General features: G+C 42.5%; 1 protein-coding gene across 2 annotated transcripts in view; it reads left to right on the forward strand.

Annotated features, from left to right (window-relative positions):
- TNRC6B (trinucleotide repeat containing 6B) overlaps positions 1–16,884 on the forward strand; it is a 186,631-nt gene that overhangs the window by 116,904 nt on the left and 52,843 nt on the right. Inside the window, exons 4-7 of one of the 2 annotated variants that reach the window (XM_010833743.1) lie at positions 859–946; positions 5,736–5,757; positions 12,933–13,274; positions 15,610–16,884. In XM_010833743.1, coding sequence (XP_010832045.1) covers positions 859–946; positions 5,736–5,757; positions 12,933–13,274; positions 15,610–16,884 — 1,727 coding nt within the window. The remainder of the gene's footprint in view (positions 1–858; positions 947–5,735; positions 5,758–12,932; positions 13,275–15,609) is intronic. The other variant, XM_010833742.1, reaches the window with a different exon arrangement.

Consider the following 16,884-nt stretch of genomic DNA (forward strand, 5'->3'; position numbering starts at 1 on the left):
CTGTGAGTTTTGAAGTAAGCGCCAGTGGTTGTTTATGTGTTTTTCCCAGTTGATACATAGAAGTAGAAGTCGTCAACTTTCTACATATATTAGAATATTAGATTGTATGTAAGAATATTTTAGGTAATACGGTAAGTATGGCATTTTGCAGTTATTTTTCAAATGTGAGGGATAAATTACATGATCTTAGTTTCTTGTACATATTTCTCCAACTAGAATGCTTATTTTTATTTTTAATTGAGGAGAGCAAAACCTGGTGATCCTAACTGTGAAATCACCCAATAGGGAATACATGGATTTACAGGACCTTCAATACAGCCTTAAAAACACAAGTAGAAAACATGTAAAACATACAGTGTTAATAATGTAGAAGAAAAATACAGAATTTAGAACATAGGGTTTTATATTCACTGCTCTGAAGATGTCATGGGAAAATACCTAAATTATGATAAATACCTGTATACTCTAACTGAAGTCATATATTCTGCATTATTTGTGAGGAGTATTGTCAGAAGCCAACACAATGTTGTCATATATTCAAATTAGGTTCTTTGCTGAGTGGAAATACAATAACCATGTGTGTGTGTTGAGAAAGATATTATAAAAACTCACTTTACTGGACTTCTTTAAAACCAAACTTAATATCATGTTGCAAAAGGGGTTACAGACCAAAATAAGGAGGATAAGTAAATACGCTAGGTTTTAGGTATCCTGCTAGCTTAAACGGAGTACTGTGCTCTGCTCGGTCAGAGATGAAGTGTTTGTCGCCTTGCACACCATCTGTAAGCATTTAATTTGCTACACAAACAGACTGTGGGTATAGGTGTTTAACCTTGTGGCATGGCATTACTTTAACAGAGAGAAGGAGCACGAAAGGGAAGAACAGTTAATGGAAGACAAGAAAAGGAAGAAAGAGGATAAAAAGAAAAAAGAAGCCACTCAGAAGGTGGGTTTAATCAGTTATGTCTGTCTTTACATCCGCCGCAAATCTAGAATGAGTTGCCTTGTCTTGGATGCCTGACATCTTAATAATGCTACTTGAGGGATTAGTTTCCTTGAGAGCTTTAAGATTTGAAAGTGGGAGAAAGTTAAAGACCTGCACTGGTTATCGTGAAGTAGATGTTAAATTAATGCTGCAGCCGATTTTATTGAAAACAACAGTGAGTAATATCAAGAAAAGCAGGAGAGTTACCAACAGTTAAATGCTTGTTGTGTTTCCTTGTCTGTATCGTAATTAATCTCCATTTTCTTAAGCAAGTTTATGGAATGATTTTTCAAAGCTTGCTAGAGTTTGCCTTGATATTGTCCTTCTGGTCCACCTACATTGTCATTTTATATGAGTCTGCTTTTTTGATAATTCCATTAAAAAAAATCTCCCTCAAAATCCATAAAGAATCCTCCCTCAAAGAGGATCTGGTGGGGGAGGGGGAGCGCAACTTCCCTGGTGGTTCAGTGGCTAAGACTCTGTGCTTCGAATGCAAAGGCCTGGGTTCGATCCCTGGTCAGGGAACTCGGTCCCACATGCCACAAACAGGAGTTTGCGTGCCACAACTAAAAATCCCACGTATTGCAGCTAAGACCTGGCACAGCCAAAGAAATAAATAAATATATATGATTTTTAATTAAAAGACGGTCTGGTGGGCCTGCTTAGTGCTCTGAAGGAGATAGTATTTCATGGCTTTGAGGCATTTGCTTAGGGAAAAAGAGATGCTAAAAGGAAAAAAGACATAGGACCGACCGATGTCAGCTGTCAGGGCTGTGGGGAACAGAGTGGCTAGACCTCCCTGCCCTGTCCCCTCTGCCCTGGCCACAGTCTGAGCTGACTGCCCGCCCTCACTGCTCTTTTAGCTTCAAGAGCTTCACCTGATGGGCTCTGGTTCGGCAGCGGTGCTTTGCCGCCTTTGCAAAGTGCCTGGCAGAGTCGCTCTGCCTCCAGTTCTTGTTACCATTGTCTGACACACTTGGGAAGCAGACCCTCACCGTGAGGCAGGTTTGAGGGTCCCTGCTATGGAGCCAGGTTATTGAAGCTAGGTTTAGGGAGGGGGGCAACTGTTAACAGGGTTCAGAGGGAACTCTAGATTTAGAACAGACTCAAGGCATTCAAACTCAAGGGACACTGCAAGTTTGCCCTGCATCGTTAGATAGCATTTCCCTTAATTCTGTTCTCTGAATTATTGAAATCACGTAGGAGTGCCAGCATAAGACACAATACTGGAAATATTTTCTGGCTTAGATTGCATGTGACCCTGCTGCATTAAACATGTGAAATGTAATTTATCTTCAAGGCTTAATTAAAAGGAATATTCATTATTGTTTGGTGCCGTAATAGACTACTTTACTCTTTAAGGTTTTGTCTGCTTTTAATTGTGTTTCTGGCTTTATTAATAGTGGCGGGCTCACCATCGCATCTTCATGCTGTTAGGATACCTGCTTCTAATCTGAGCTTGTTGAAACTGTCTAAAATGACGGGACAGATTCTGAATTAAAATGTCAGATGACAACCCAGAGGCTTGTTTTATACTTGGTGGACACAGCCACCTTCCATGTCACTGAAGTTGTTACCTGTGGGGCCACCATCTCTGGGTTGTCAGAGGCGCTGCCCCTGTAGCCACACATACTGACTGTCCTATGGGAGTGATGGGAGAGTGAAGCTCAGTGAGGCTTTCTTTCCTTAGGGCATTCCCATTTCATCCACTAAATTGGTACAAGAAATGGATTTTGCAGTCTGTGGGACTGCATGGTTATAAGCTCTCCACTGGGGAACTTGAACAAAGGCTGATAACAGGAAAATGCCAAATAGAGTGAGTGTTTTGGGCCTTGTGGACAGTTCATCTTTGTTTTTCACATAGGTAACAGTGTCTTTTAACCTGAAATATCAATGCTAGAAGTGATTACTAATAATGTGCATCTGTAAACTTTTGTTGTGGATCCCCCTAATAGAAAAATGATTTAAAATAAAAGATGGTGTGAGTTCCTTCAAGAGTGAATGGGGATTATTTGTGCAGAGAATTTCGTATGTACAGCTGGACTGTCTACCCTGTGTGCTTGGTCTGCATTAAGAACTGGTTTAAAAGTTATGGCCAAGAGAAGTATCACTGTAAATGAATTTTCACATGGTTAATTAAGAACAATAAAAATTTGGTCACGTTTGTTCAAAAATGTTCTAAATTGACTGGGACAGGGTCTAAGCTTGACACATGGTCTTTGATATTGTTTTACCATCCTGAACCATTGTATAATTTCAGAATTAGATTCTGATTTAGCACTTTTAAGGAGCAAGCACAAAGCTCAGCATGTGACTGTCTTAGTGGTTTTTAACCTCATTGTAGAGACAGCATCTCAACTAAGAGGCTTAAAATGTGCTATGATGCAAAGAATTGTAGAGAATGTGCCAGTGGCCCTGTAATGGGGTCACACACACGTTCAGTCAGAGAGTGTGGTGCCTCTTCTTAGTGCTTCCACATCTTGCTCGCGGCCTACCCCATTGCTTTATAATCATCTCTTCGTGTCTGTCTTCCCCATTAGCCTGGCTGTAAGTTTCTCGAGGTTTTATTCATATTTATATTTCCAGTAACTAGGACAGTGCCCAGGACAAAAGCATTACTCAAAAAAATGTTTGTTTAGTAAGTAAATGGTCAAGAATGAATGCTAGCAACACAATGTTCATGAAGAACTGACTTTTATTTAGCTAAATTAAATTATTTATACATAGAAATTAAATTTATACATAGAAATTAAAATGAGCTGCTTTCCCATTGTTCTCAGTGGTTATGGCGGTTTGCTCTTTCTAAAACCATCCCTGAGTAAACGGTGTTAGATTTCCAGTTATGAGGGAGGTGTCTGAGAAGGATTCGCCTCGCGTTCATTAGGCTGATGCTGCTCAAGGATCATTGTTTAGTGTTAAGCAGAACCCATGCTTTGATCATCCAGCTTTTCACCATCTTGGGGGACAACACTTTTTAAAGAACCCACATTTTAAGACACATTTGACATTAGTTGGATTTGTTGCTTACAGCTAGGGAAGACATTGACTTCCTGTAATAACTGATCTTCCAGATGGCATTCTAAGAAGTATTTATTTACTGTGGTATAAATTGCCGTAAGGAATTGATATGTGGTTGCAAATCAGTTCATTCTTGGATAGGTGGGGTTACAGAAAAATTATACAGTAGAACTGAGCTGTGTAACAGTACTGGGAAACATTCATTTTAAGAGGCTGCTTAGCACAAATTCAGTACAGCTGAATTAGCTTGTCTTTTAATGGAAGAATGTAAGAAATACTCCAGGAGGTCGTCCAAATGGATTGTTTAATTCAGTGGTGTGCTGGAATCCATTTTGAAGCGGGCTGGTTAGCCACAGGACAGACCTTCCGAAGATGAGCATGTTTTCATGAACGTCCAGAGCGGTAACTTAGTATGATTACCAGCCACAAATAATCAGAGCTCTTCTTTTCTATAGGAATATTTTGGTTACGGAAGTTGGAGGACCAATACAAAAAATTTTTTTTGAAGATTAGCAATTGGGAACAAGGGGTCAAAATAACCCATGATCTCAATAATGTGATTTAACCCCTGTTGGAATTCTGGTACATTTCCTTTGGAATGTTTTCTTATTCATGACCTTTTGTGGTTTTGTTTAAATATTACAGGGCATGGATAATTAGATGCCCTCCTTTATTTTCCCCTCTTAATAGCAGAAGAGTTTTCCATGTGGCTCCTAGTCATCATTTCCAAACTCTCTCAAAACCCATTATTATATTTAGGATGGCCAACCTTTTAGGCTAATCACTTCCAGAAATGTATTAGTTACTATATAAAGAAATACTTTCAACAAAGTAGTCTGTATTTGTTCAAATTTATGTGTGTCTGTATGCTCAGTCACTCAGTCATGTCCGACCCTTTGCAACCCCATGGACTGTAGCCCGCCAGGCTCCTCTGACCCTGGGATTTCCCAGTCAGGAAAACTGGAGTGGGTTACCACTTCCTTCTCCAGGGGCTCTTCCCATTCTAGGGATCAAACCCACGTCTTTTATGTCTCCTGCATTGGCAGGCGGGTTCGTTATCACTGCTCTACCTGGGAAGCCACATTATGATTTCAATCTTATTTCACATTAAATTTTCTATAAACTTTGATAATTATAATAGCAAACAGTTATTGAGCATTGCTATAGGTTATCTGGCTTAATCTTTACAGCAGTCCTTTGCAGAGAGATAACTGTTATTATCTTCATTCAACAGATAAACAGAAAACTGAGATCACACAGACAGGAGGTGGCAGAGCTTGGTTTTGAATCCAACTTTCCTACTGTGATCTCTGATGCCTCTGAGCGTGGGCCCTTAAACTTTGCTTTCTAGATTTGAAGTCAGGTGTCTGGGTCCATACTCACAGGGAAATCTTTTTGTATCTGTGGTTAATTTTGTTCCTGGGCCTTACATCCATTTCCTTTTCTGGATGTCAGAATGGGAAACATTATCCCCAGTGCAGGGACCGCATTATTTATCAAGAGTGAATGCTTTTTGTCTTAATTTTTGGACTCTTTCATAATGACGGTCATGTAAGTTACAGCCAGACATATGGCCATTGTCTTTAGAGGGATGTCTGAGCTGACTTTTTCTGAATTTTAGCTCTGCCTATGTATCTGACAGCTTGAATTATTTGAGATATCAGAATTACAGTAATCTTATATGCTGGTTTAGAAAGCAAGTCTCATTTACCTGTATCTGTTTATTTTGTAGGTCACAGAACAAAAAACCAAAGGTAAGATTTTCTTTTTCTTTCTTTTTAGATTTGTGCTCTTTTGTGTTTAGATTTACACTTGCTGACTCAGCCTCCAATCCACTTGATGTGTGAGGGTGGGTGTAGAGTACGGTTGGTTGTCTGTAGTCACTGAAGAGCAGTAATGACAAACTAAAAGTACTTACACTAGTGTTTCTAGTTGGCTTTATGTTTCTTCAGGAGGCAGGAGAGTAGATAGAGTAATTCCCCATTTTAAAAGTAAGGAGGTCATGATTTTGAACAGAACCTTTTCAGAATTTTTCTTAGAACAATAACAAAAGCAGCACACTTGCCCCTACTTGACAGATCGCAGCTGCAGAGAGTTGTTAGCCATCTTGATCCGTGACAGGCATTGAGTATGAAAACGAGTGTTATATTTAGGATGGTCCCACTGTCTTCTGAGCTAGAGCCTGGAATATGCTTTTTGAAAAGATAATGTACTTTACCTCTTACAAAATACTGATATGTGGTAAACAGAAGCAGATATCCCTGAGGTCATTCTTAACCTCTAATGGTCTGTGTGTTTTCACTTCTTTCTCCTCTGTTACTTTTGACTATGCGGTCTTGTCTGGTGATGGTCCTGCTTTTGGTGAATCCCGTTAAGGACGAGAGACATCATTCCTTGAGACCAGTGTTGTAGCCTCTATCCTCGCCCATTTGAATATGATGTTCTCTCCTAGCATATGCACTCGAATTATCTGCATAGAGCTGTCAAAACACCCAAGCCTGTTCTCTTCCCACACCTTCATGGTCCCAAGCCACAGCCATAACAGGTGTACTTAGGGAAGTTCTGTAGATGACCACAGTATGTCCCAGATTGAGAACCACTGTCCTAGATGAAGGGAATTGTGATAACCTGGGGGAAGATAGGGTCATAGAGAAGCCACGGCTTGATGAGAGCTTCACTGAGGACTGGTTTCTTCATTGTTCTGTTTTGTTGGACTAAGCATGTCACACAGTGACGGAAGACTAATAAAGGCAGTACTAGTTTCTTACGAAACTTAGTTCAGGAAAACAGATTCTCAGATGAGTAGACATTACTGCCATATATTTCTAATCGAAAGGCATTTCAGGGAATTCCCTGGTGGTCCAGTGGTTAGGACTCCATGCTTCCACTGTAGGGGACAGAGGTTTGATCCCTGGTCGGAGAACTAAGATTATGCATACCTCATGGTGCTGCCAAAAAAAGAAAAAAGGGAAAGAAAGGCATTTCAAAGGAGAAAACAGTCTAGAATTTTGTACTGATTTATAAAATGAGCAAAACTTACTAGTTGTAATTATTTTAATTAGTTAAATAGCGTTCTCCCTTTGTACTTTGTCAATTCCTAACCCGGAAATAGGCATTATTTTGAAAGTATCTCTGTAAATTACTTGTTTGAAATATAAATTATACTTTACTAGAGAAATAGAGTTATTGATCATGAAACAGTGTCCATATTTTCTAAACCAACATACTATCTAGGAAAGGACTTTGGCATTTAAGTGTTTTTATAGGACTTTTTAATGACTTATGGGGACAACAGATGAGAAAATTGGCATTTTCCTAAAAAAATCCAGACTCTGTGGTTACTGGAACACAGTGGTTGGGTTCCTGGGCCTGGCCACAATTTTTAATACTTGTGAAGCCAAGGACCAGTTGAGCTGTTGAAACAGGCTGCTCTGTATGTTAAGTGGTGTTTCTATTGGAAAACTGAAAATCCGCTAGATTTTTCTTTCTTTTTTTATTTGTACCAGGTCTGTTCTTAGAATCACATTCCTCTTTCCTCTGCCAAAGCCTTAAAAGTTAAATTTTCTTCTTTACTTCTACCAAAGTTTCCCTCTGTTTAGGGTTTTTCTTATACCTACCATAAAATGGAGTACAGTTTCACAGTTTCCATATTCCCTTCAAAAATTAAAGTAAAATAATTCTGAAGTGAGCCGAGAGCCTGTTTTGAGTCTCACAATGGATTTAATTGTTAAAACCAGAGAATAAAAATAAAAATTATCCCTGAGATATGTTAGACCATAAGAAAACAGAGGCCCTGATCTTTTTACCTTTTTTTATCCTATTTTACAGCCGTATCTTCATCTTTGTTCCCAGGAGTCTGCCCGAATCCCACTCCTCTTCCCTTAGCTGATGTTTCTGGGTCCTGTTCCTCTTCCCAAAGATGATGCCTGCCTTGGGCAGCCTCCCCTGAATTCTGAATCCACCTCTCTTTCCCCAGCAGATCCTATGAGAAAAAAAGAAAAGACTGTGTTGGTGTCAAGGCTCTGGTTGTACAGAGAGAACTGAAGTAAGATTTGTCCATATTTTGGAGGAAAAGTAGATTCAGTGTATACTTTTTATCCTCCATCATTTTTTTTTTAAAGGGTGAGGATTTTTGGAGAGAACAGAACGGGGCTTTCAAGTGGGGGTGATGGGCATGGGCTGGAACTGGGCCTGCTACTCAGGTAACAGATGCTGAAAGGTACTTAGGTAGCAACTGATCTTGTTTGTTGGGTGTTGGTCTTGGAATTGGACACGTTTGTAGGATTGATGTAATAGACCAGATTTAACAGGGATGAAGGATACAATTAGGATTAAAGAGGTAGACTGTGTAATGGAAGGGTTTGGACTTAACCATCTAGTGTTGTTGCGAAGGTACTAGGTTTTAGGGTGACAGTTGGCTTAATGGAAGTTACTAATATGAAATAATTGATTTATAGAAACACAACTTTAAGCTACATTACTAGAAATACAGTATCTTGGCAGGGATTTGCAGTTCCTATACTGGGCACCACTCTATGGAAAGAAACAGAGATCAACCTCTATTGGATGGACCTTGAGAAGTTTGGGTCAGATCAATCAAGGAATTGAAACTTTTGTCCCCTCTGGGAGGACTAGACACTGGAAGGGGGGAGGGAATGTTTAACCCCCAAGGAAAGGCTTCTCACATGGGGAGGCTCTGATAACTTCAAAGATCTGAAGGACTTTGGTGCCTGACACTTAGCATTCCCTTGGTAAATGTCTGTTGGTGAGTCAAACAGGGAAAAGCTTCTGGCTCAGTATAAATTAAAATTTTTAGATATTGTTGTCCAAAGCAAATTCATAATCTTTACCCACCTGGGACACAACGAAAAAACAATGTTTTCCCATCATCATGTCTGGGATGATGGACCATTTTATTCCACTGGCCAAAACGCTTATCTTTGAGTCTATTCCAGAAATCCTATTATAGCCACTACATGGTGCTCATCGTAATAACCTTCAGTTCAGTTCAGTCACATCCGACTCTTGGCAACCCCATGAACCACAGCACGCCAGGCTTCCCTGTCCATCACCAACTCCTGGAGCTTACTCAGATTCATGTCTATCAAGTCACTTATGCCATCCAACCATCTCATCCTCTGTCGTCCCCTTCTCCTCCTGCCTTCAATCTTTCTCAGCATCAGGGTCTTTTCCAGTGAGTCAGTTTTTCGCATCAGATGGCCAGACTATTGGAGTTTCCGCTTCAGCATCAGTCCTTCCAATGAATATTCAGGACTGATTTCCTTTAAAATGGATTGGTTGGATCTCCTTGCAGTCCAAGGGCCTCTCAAGAGTCCTCTCCAACACCACAGTTCAAAAGCATCAATTCTTCGGCACTCAGCTTTCTTTATGATCCAACTCTCACATCCATACATGACCACTGGAAAAACCATAGCTTTGACTAGACGGACCTTTATTGGCAAAGTAATATCTCTGGTTTTGAATATGCTGTCTAGGTTGGTCATAGCTTTTCTTCCAAGGAGCAAGAGTCTTTTAATTTCATGGCTGCATGTACTAACCTTGGGTCTACTCTAATTTGAGCTTCCCTGGTGGCTCAGTGGTAAAGAATCTGCTTGCCAGTGCAGGAGATGGGGGTTCAGTCTTTGGGTCGGAAAGACCTCCTAGAGAAGGAATTGGCAACCCAGCCCAGTATTTTTGCCTGGGAAATTCCATGGACAGAGGAGTTGGACATGACTTAGCGACTAAAACAACAAACAACAACTAGTCTAATTTATTAATATTTAAGGCAGGCTCCACCCCCACCCCCAAGGTTCAACCAGTTCCCATTAAACTGGGAACAAAATCACTAATGATTTAATGAGGAGAGAAGCTTCCAGTGAGATGATTTGGGGAAAAGCCAGTGTGCATTGAGTTTGGGGAATGAGTGGAAGGTAAAGAAACAGAGACAGTGCTTAGAGGTTGCTGAACAGTGTTGAGCTTGCATCGGCCACTCTATGTGTCATCAGTCTTTAAGATTTTTTTGTATTGCACTAATTATTATTCACCAAGAAATTCTTCAGTCTAAAATAATGTCTTTTGTAGAACATGTTTGTATTTTAACTATTACTTTTAAAAGATTACTGGAAGATTTTTTTTTTGGTTTTGTTTTTTAATGTTTGATACCATCAAGGTATTTAAAGAAAATAGTTTATTGGTCCTGCCCATCTCAGAATTTTCTTAAGAAAACGCTTATCTGAAAAAGCATCTTATTGAAGTTTTTCAGAAGTAGAGGCAATTAGAAGTTCAGACTATAAGATGAGATGAGATTGGTATAAAATAATGGCAACAGAGAAGGGGAGAAGATTGAATCATTAGAGGAAGTAAATGGTTTTTGGAAGTAAATGAATGGAAATTAGAAAGTAGGATACCCAGTTTTTTCCACACTGTCTTTATTCCCCCTTTGAAGCAGAGATCAGGTTTAAGCCACAGACCTTTTCTCTGGAAAATAAGAAACTATGCCTTTATTTTGAGCAGCTCATCTTCAGAAATATTTGTACCACAAGCTGCAAACCATTAAGATTCAGAGAGAAAAGAGACGACCTGAAAAGTAATTCAGACTTAATCATAGTTTCCCTCTCCTCAGTTATCCCTGATGTTCTGGAGTATGACATGATACCTGCAGGGATTCTGATGTCTCTAGTTGGACTTCAGGATGCAGGTTGGCTTGGACATCCTGCCTAACTTCTGCATTGCTCTCCAGTTAGTGCTTAGAGTGTAAAAACTCATTCAAGCTCTGAAACAGTTCGCTGTTAACATGTACTGCAGGCAGGCTTTTTCTGACAGTATCCTAGAGTTTTGAATGATTGATCTCCTAGGAGGGAGCACTGTGTTGGAAGGATAGTCAAGGGGTAGCCCCATTTTAATATGACTTTATTGCTTATGGACCATTGTTCCTCTAATGTGATGGTGGGGAAATGCCCTGGGAGCTTTGCAGGGAATCTTATAGTGTAGGATGTCTACCAGATTTCTTCCACTGTGCTATGAGTGATTCAGAGTTGGGGCAACTGATGTTCAGATCTCAGCTCTATAGGCTCTTCTTACCATGTCTGATTCTATTCTAGGGAAATGAGTGACAAACCTGGTTACTTTAAAGTGGAGATTCTAGTCTTTTTATAGAAGGGTGGCCCTGTAGAAACATAATTCCTTCTGGCCTAAAAGCTAGTTGGGAAGAATTTTCCCCAGCCTTCATCAGCTTCTTGTTTATTCTCATAGTAAGAGGAGAGGAGATTGGGAATGCCGTGTGCTATGGAATCTTCCAGACACAGATAGAAAATGAATCATTAAATAATTCATCTGTATTCATCCATTTGTCAGTCATTTATACATTGGTCTTTATAAGTCATGCAAAGTCCACTATATTAATAATACTGGGTTAGCCAGAAGTTAGTTCAGGTTTTTCTGTAAGATGTTATGGAAAAACCCAAATGAACTTTTGGGTCAACACAATATTAGGCAATGGCCTATTTATTTTCTTGAGAAATATATTTATTTATTTATCCATTCATCCTCTCACCTCCCTTCCTTCCTGGGAGGCACAGTACTGCTTCATGGTTGGCTAAGGTTAGACCAGGGGTTTAAGCCTTGAAGTTATTTCAGGCTCTTACTCATTTTTCTTCTTGTTACTCATAATGTTCCCCAGTGTTCAGCGGGTGTAGATTGGGCCCCCTGATTTCTGATGATGTATCTCTCTCATAACGGAGCCAGTTCAGTGAACAACCTGCTGACCCAGCATCATTTTAGCAGTCAGAACAATACTGCCACCACGGCTGGCCCTCGCATGACTCTGGGGGTCAGGGATTCTGGCCTCAGAGTCGTTGGAATTACCAGGCTGATGGTTTCTGTATTGCTGCCAGAGTGTGCTGCCAGGTAGATTTTCCTGGAAAGGGTGGAGTCTTTTGGTAGGATGAAGTGAGGGATTTGCCAGTCCAGAAGAACTTTCTCCACTGGGTGAAAGGGAAGCCAGAGGGTCCAGCAGAGCTTCATAGTCATCTCACATATTCCTCCCATCCTTCTTGTTTGCCATTTTACAAGGGAGGGAAACCTTAAATATTTAAACAGGAAAAATATCTACATTTTGAAATTTTTCGTTTAAATGAATAGTTGAAAAAAATACACATAAGGTCCACTTAATTTTTTTTTAATAAAAGCAAGGAGATTTATAACATTTCTAATATTTACACAGAATGCCAAGCAAGTGTCTTTAAGTTCAGCTGGCTGTAGAAACCAAAACCACGTTGATCTTGAGATTCTGTAAGCCTGGTTTCCCCTTAGGGGATATATTTTGTGCCGGGCCCTAAGGAAAAAAGGTGAAAGATGGGTTCTTGGCCATTGAGGGTCTTCTGACCTGGTGAGGAGAAGGATCTACAAATGGATAATCTCCATATAAACAGTTTTTTCAGTGGCACAGAGATGGACAACATGGTCCAGGAATGCACATGAAGGGGGCTGAGCATACCTAGTCCAGGGACTTTGGGTAAAGTTTCTTTAAGGATGTGGATGGAGAGAAAGGGCTGTTGGGCTGAGAGCCTTGAACCTTTCCCCAGGGATTTTGCCTGGGGTCTGTGTGCACCTGACCTGCTAGGCAGCCCTTCAGTGGGCTCCACTATTGATTTAGGGGAGTGAATGGTGCTTCTTTCCTTCTCCTCCTTAGTTAACGGAATGTCATTCTGTGATAGCGCAGTGTTTGAATCCTTGTCACTGTCACTCTCCACCCTTAGCTCTCTCCAGTAAACTGAAGGTGCTGAAGGATCTGGAAACATCATGTCCCTCAGAGTAGGATGAAAGGAGCATTGTCTTATTGGAACCTATCTCATGGACACTTTCTTGAAAAAATAATCTTCATAAAAATACACTGGATTTCAAAGGCTGTTTCCTCATCTCTCTCTTTCAGTGCCCGAAGTGACGAAACCAAGTTTAAGCCAACCAGCGGCCGCCAGCCCAATTGGCAGCTCTCCATCGCCACCAGTCAATGGTGGCAACAATGCCAAAAGGGTGGCAGTGCCGAACGGACAACCGCCAAGCGCCGCCCGCTACATGCCTCGGGAGGTGCCGCCGCGATTCCGTTGCCAGCAGGACCACAAAGTGTTACTAAAACGTGGGCAGCCCCCTCCACCGTCCTGCATGCTCCTCGGGGGCGGGGCAGGGCCTCCTCCCTCCACGGCGCCCGGAGCAAACCCCAACAACGCACAAGTGACAGGAGCGCTGCTGCAGAGCGAGGGTGGGACCGCGCCAGGTGAGCGTGCCTCGGCAGGCGGACGGGGCGAGGGGGCCCGGGACGGCTGCAGGGGGCCAGCGCGCCACTCTGTGTTGCCTGTCTACTGCCCACAAGAAGCGTTGATTATGCAGACTTAGTTAGTGTTAGACACTGGGTCATGTCCGACTCTTTGCGACCCCATGGGCTGTAACCTGTCAGGATCCTCTGTCCGTGGGATTCCCTAGGCAAGAACACTGGAGTGGGTGACTATTCCTGTAGACTCTTGGGGTTATTCAGAAGATGGAGGAGGAGCCCAGTGTGAGATGTGTACCAGCATTTCTCTCCTGAAACTGGATTTCAGGGTCTGGTGAGTGTGCTCTTGGCCTGCTGCTCTTTGTCCACATTCTTTGGCTCCTTTTTTCCCTTCTTAGACGAGAGCATTACAATTCAAGCCCCCATAGCTCCAGGTGCCTCTTCAGGTGTGAACTGGGGCGACTAGAAATGAGACTAGTGCAGAGGCTGGTTCTGAATCTCAAGACGTGCATGTTTATGTTCCTGGAGCTCTGGGAACAGAGAGAGAATGGTCTCTTAGATTATAATGGAGAACTTAGGGGGAATTCCACATAGTGCCATCCTTTTACCAGATTTCTAAGATCAATGTTTCTTTATAGAGAGCCCTGGATTTTGAGCTCTGTTAAAAACTGTATGTAGGTATAACGAATCTTTACCTGAAGGGCTCTGCTGGAAGTTTTGAGAGTTTTTTAATAGATGAATACTTAACAGCCAACAGCCAAGAACTTCCAAATATCATCCCCCATTTTTTAAAAAATTGTCAAAAGATTTCCACTTATTCTTACAAATGTTTTTTTGAGACTACATTAAAATTCAGAGCTTGAAGACCATCAAGCATTGGCAAAGACAATGAATTGGTGGTTGTTAATGGTAGGATGCTTTATTCTAGTTCTAATTTGGACATACAATTGCCTAGAGAATTTTCTTTTACCAGCTTATGTGCAATGTAAAGATGGAGAGAAAGCTGGCAGTGACACAGGCCTTCATATAGAGACAAGCCCTGTTCATGAGGCTTCCTTTGGTAGCCGTCAGGACAGGCCCAGCCCAGACAGAGAAAGGCCTCCTGGCCCTTCCTTCCTGGCCCCTCGTCACCAGCTGCAAAGGGAAGTGTGAGGGGGTGTTTGTGTCGGGCACTTCAGCAGCTGAGTCTCGCCAGGCCTGGACGTAGACGTGGGTCCAGCATGAGTCACTCTTCTGTTTACATTCTTAAAACCGAGGAGGCCCCTGATCTCAGGAGTTTGAGATTCCCCGCTTCCTTCCTTTATATGGCGCTTTTTTTTTTTTTTTGAACTTCATATTGATTTAAAGCTGTTTGGTTAAAAAGAACTGAAATAAGTTTAGAGGAAATTATTGGTCTTAAAAACAGGTCATTCCCCCTCCCTCCCGCACCAATCAAATATGCTCTGAGCCAGACTCTTTTTATCAAGTTCCTTGGGCATACAGACTGATTCATGCTTGTCTGCCCCGGCATCTAGCTGGGTGGGCATTCATCATTCAGCAGCTGCTTACTGAGCAGCAGTGCCTTGGCTGCCACATGGAATTCAAACGTTAGCAAGATAGGTCTCTGCCTGGAGGGCATTCATGTGAGGGAAGGAAGAGGTAAATGCAATACACGGAGCAAAACAGCTCCAGACAGAGAGAGGCTGTTTTCAGGTGGCGAGCTCAAAAAAACTTCATAGAGGTGGCACTTGAACTAGGCCCAGAAAGATGGATAGATTTCAGTGTGTGAATTCCCAAGGAAAAACAATAGAGGCCCATGGGGAATAGAGCCGGGGTGAGAAGGTGCAGTTTGTAGAGTGTGGGCATCATCAGAGAAAGCAGGGAAAGAGGAAAATGGAAAAGTCAATGGGTCCCAGGTTGTGGAGCATCTAGGTCAGACCTCAGGCCCAAGAGTTTAGCTTTATTCTTACGCACTACGAAACTCTCCAGTGTTCTCCATAGAGCAGTGATATAATCAAAGGTGTGCTTTATTAATACTAGGGGTGTTTAGAGTGGGTTGTAGCTGTAAAGCAAGGATAGGCTATTTACTGCATTGTCTCAAGATACGGGAAGCTCCTTCTCTGTCCCTGGAAGTAGCACGAGGGTAGCTTTGAGAGGCCCTGGGGGTTAGAGTTAGCAAATACACCAGCCAGGCAAGACAGAAGCGACTTCTCAGACAGGCATGACACAGTTAAGCAAGGCAGGCAGTGGGCAGAGAACTAGTTTGTGGGGAAGTGACGAGCTCACTTTTGGGGCAGTTTGAGCTCGAGGTGTTGAGATGATGCACGTGCCACTGTGATTAATGACACCATCTCTTTCTCAGAGTCAACCCTTGGAGGTGCTGCTGCTTCAAATTATGCAAATTCCACTTGGGGCCCGGGAGCCTCCTCCAACAGCGGCGCCTCCCCCAACCCCATTCACATCTGGGACAAGGTGATTGTAGACGGGTCTGACATGGAAGAGTGGCCTTGCATTGCCAGCAAAGACACTGAGTCTTCTTCCGAAAACACCACCGATAACAACAGTGCCTCAAACCCTGGCTCTGAGAAGAGCACTCTGCCAGGAAGCACCACTAGTAACAAAGGAAAAGGGAGCCAGTGCCAGTCTGCAAGTTCCGGGAACGAATGTAATCTGGGGGTCTGGAAATCTGACCCTAAGGCTAAATCTGTTCAATCTTCCAACTCTACCACGGAGAGCAACAGTGGACTAGGAAACTGGAGGAATGTGAGTGGTCAGGAGAGGATTGGACCTGGCTCTGGCTTCAGCAACTTTAACCCAAATAGCAACCCATCTGCCTGGCCAGCGCTGGTCCAAGAAGGAAATTCTAGGAAGGGGGCATTGGAAACGGAGACGAGTAATTCCAGTGCACAGGTTAGCACAGTGGGTCAGGCATCCAGGGAACAGCAGTCAAAGATGGAAAATGCGGGTGTTAATTTTGTTGTCTCTGGCAGAGAGCAGGCTCAAATTCATAACACTGATGGACCAAAAAATGGAAACACTAACTCCTTGAACTCAAGTTCACCAAACCCCATGGAGAATAAGGGAATGCCCTTTGGGATGGGCTTGGGGAACGCCTCCAGGAGCACTGATGCCCCTTCACAAAGCACTGGAGATCGAAAGACTGGGAGTGTTGGATCTTGGGGTGCAGCTAGGGGGCCTTCTGGAACTGACACAGCCTCTGGACAAAGCAATTCTGGAAACAATGGGAACAATGGAAAGGAGAGAGAGGACTCCTGGAAAGGAGCTCCTGTTCAGAAATCAACTGGGTCAAAAAGTGACTCTTGGGACAACAATAACAGGTCTACGGGTGGGTCCTGGAACTTTGGCCCTCAGGACTCTAATGACAACAAATGGGGTGAAGGGAACAAAATGACATCCGGGGTCTCTCAGGGAGAATGGAAACAGCCGACTGGGTCTGACGAGTTGAAAATTGGAGAATGGAGTGGTCCAAACCAACCAAATTCTAGCACTGGAGCATGGGACAATCAGAAGGGCCACCCCCTCCCTGAAAACCAAGGCAATGCCCAGGCTCCCTGTTGGGGAAGATCTTCCAGCTCCACGGGAAGTGAAGTTGGAGGTCAAAGCACTGGAAGCAACC

Source organism: Bison bison, unplaced genomic scaffold (genome assembly GCF_000754665.1).
Source record: "Bison bison bison isolate TAMUID 2011002044 unplaced genomic scaffold, Bison_UMD1.0 scf7180017863885, whole genome shotgun sequence".
NCBI lineage: Eukaryota > Metazoa > Chordata > Mammalia > Artiodactyla > Bovidae > Bison > Bison bison.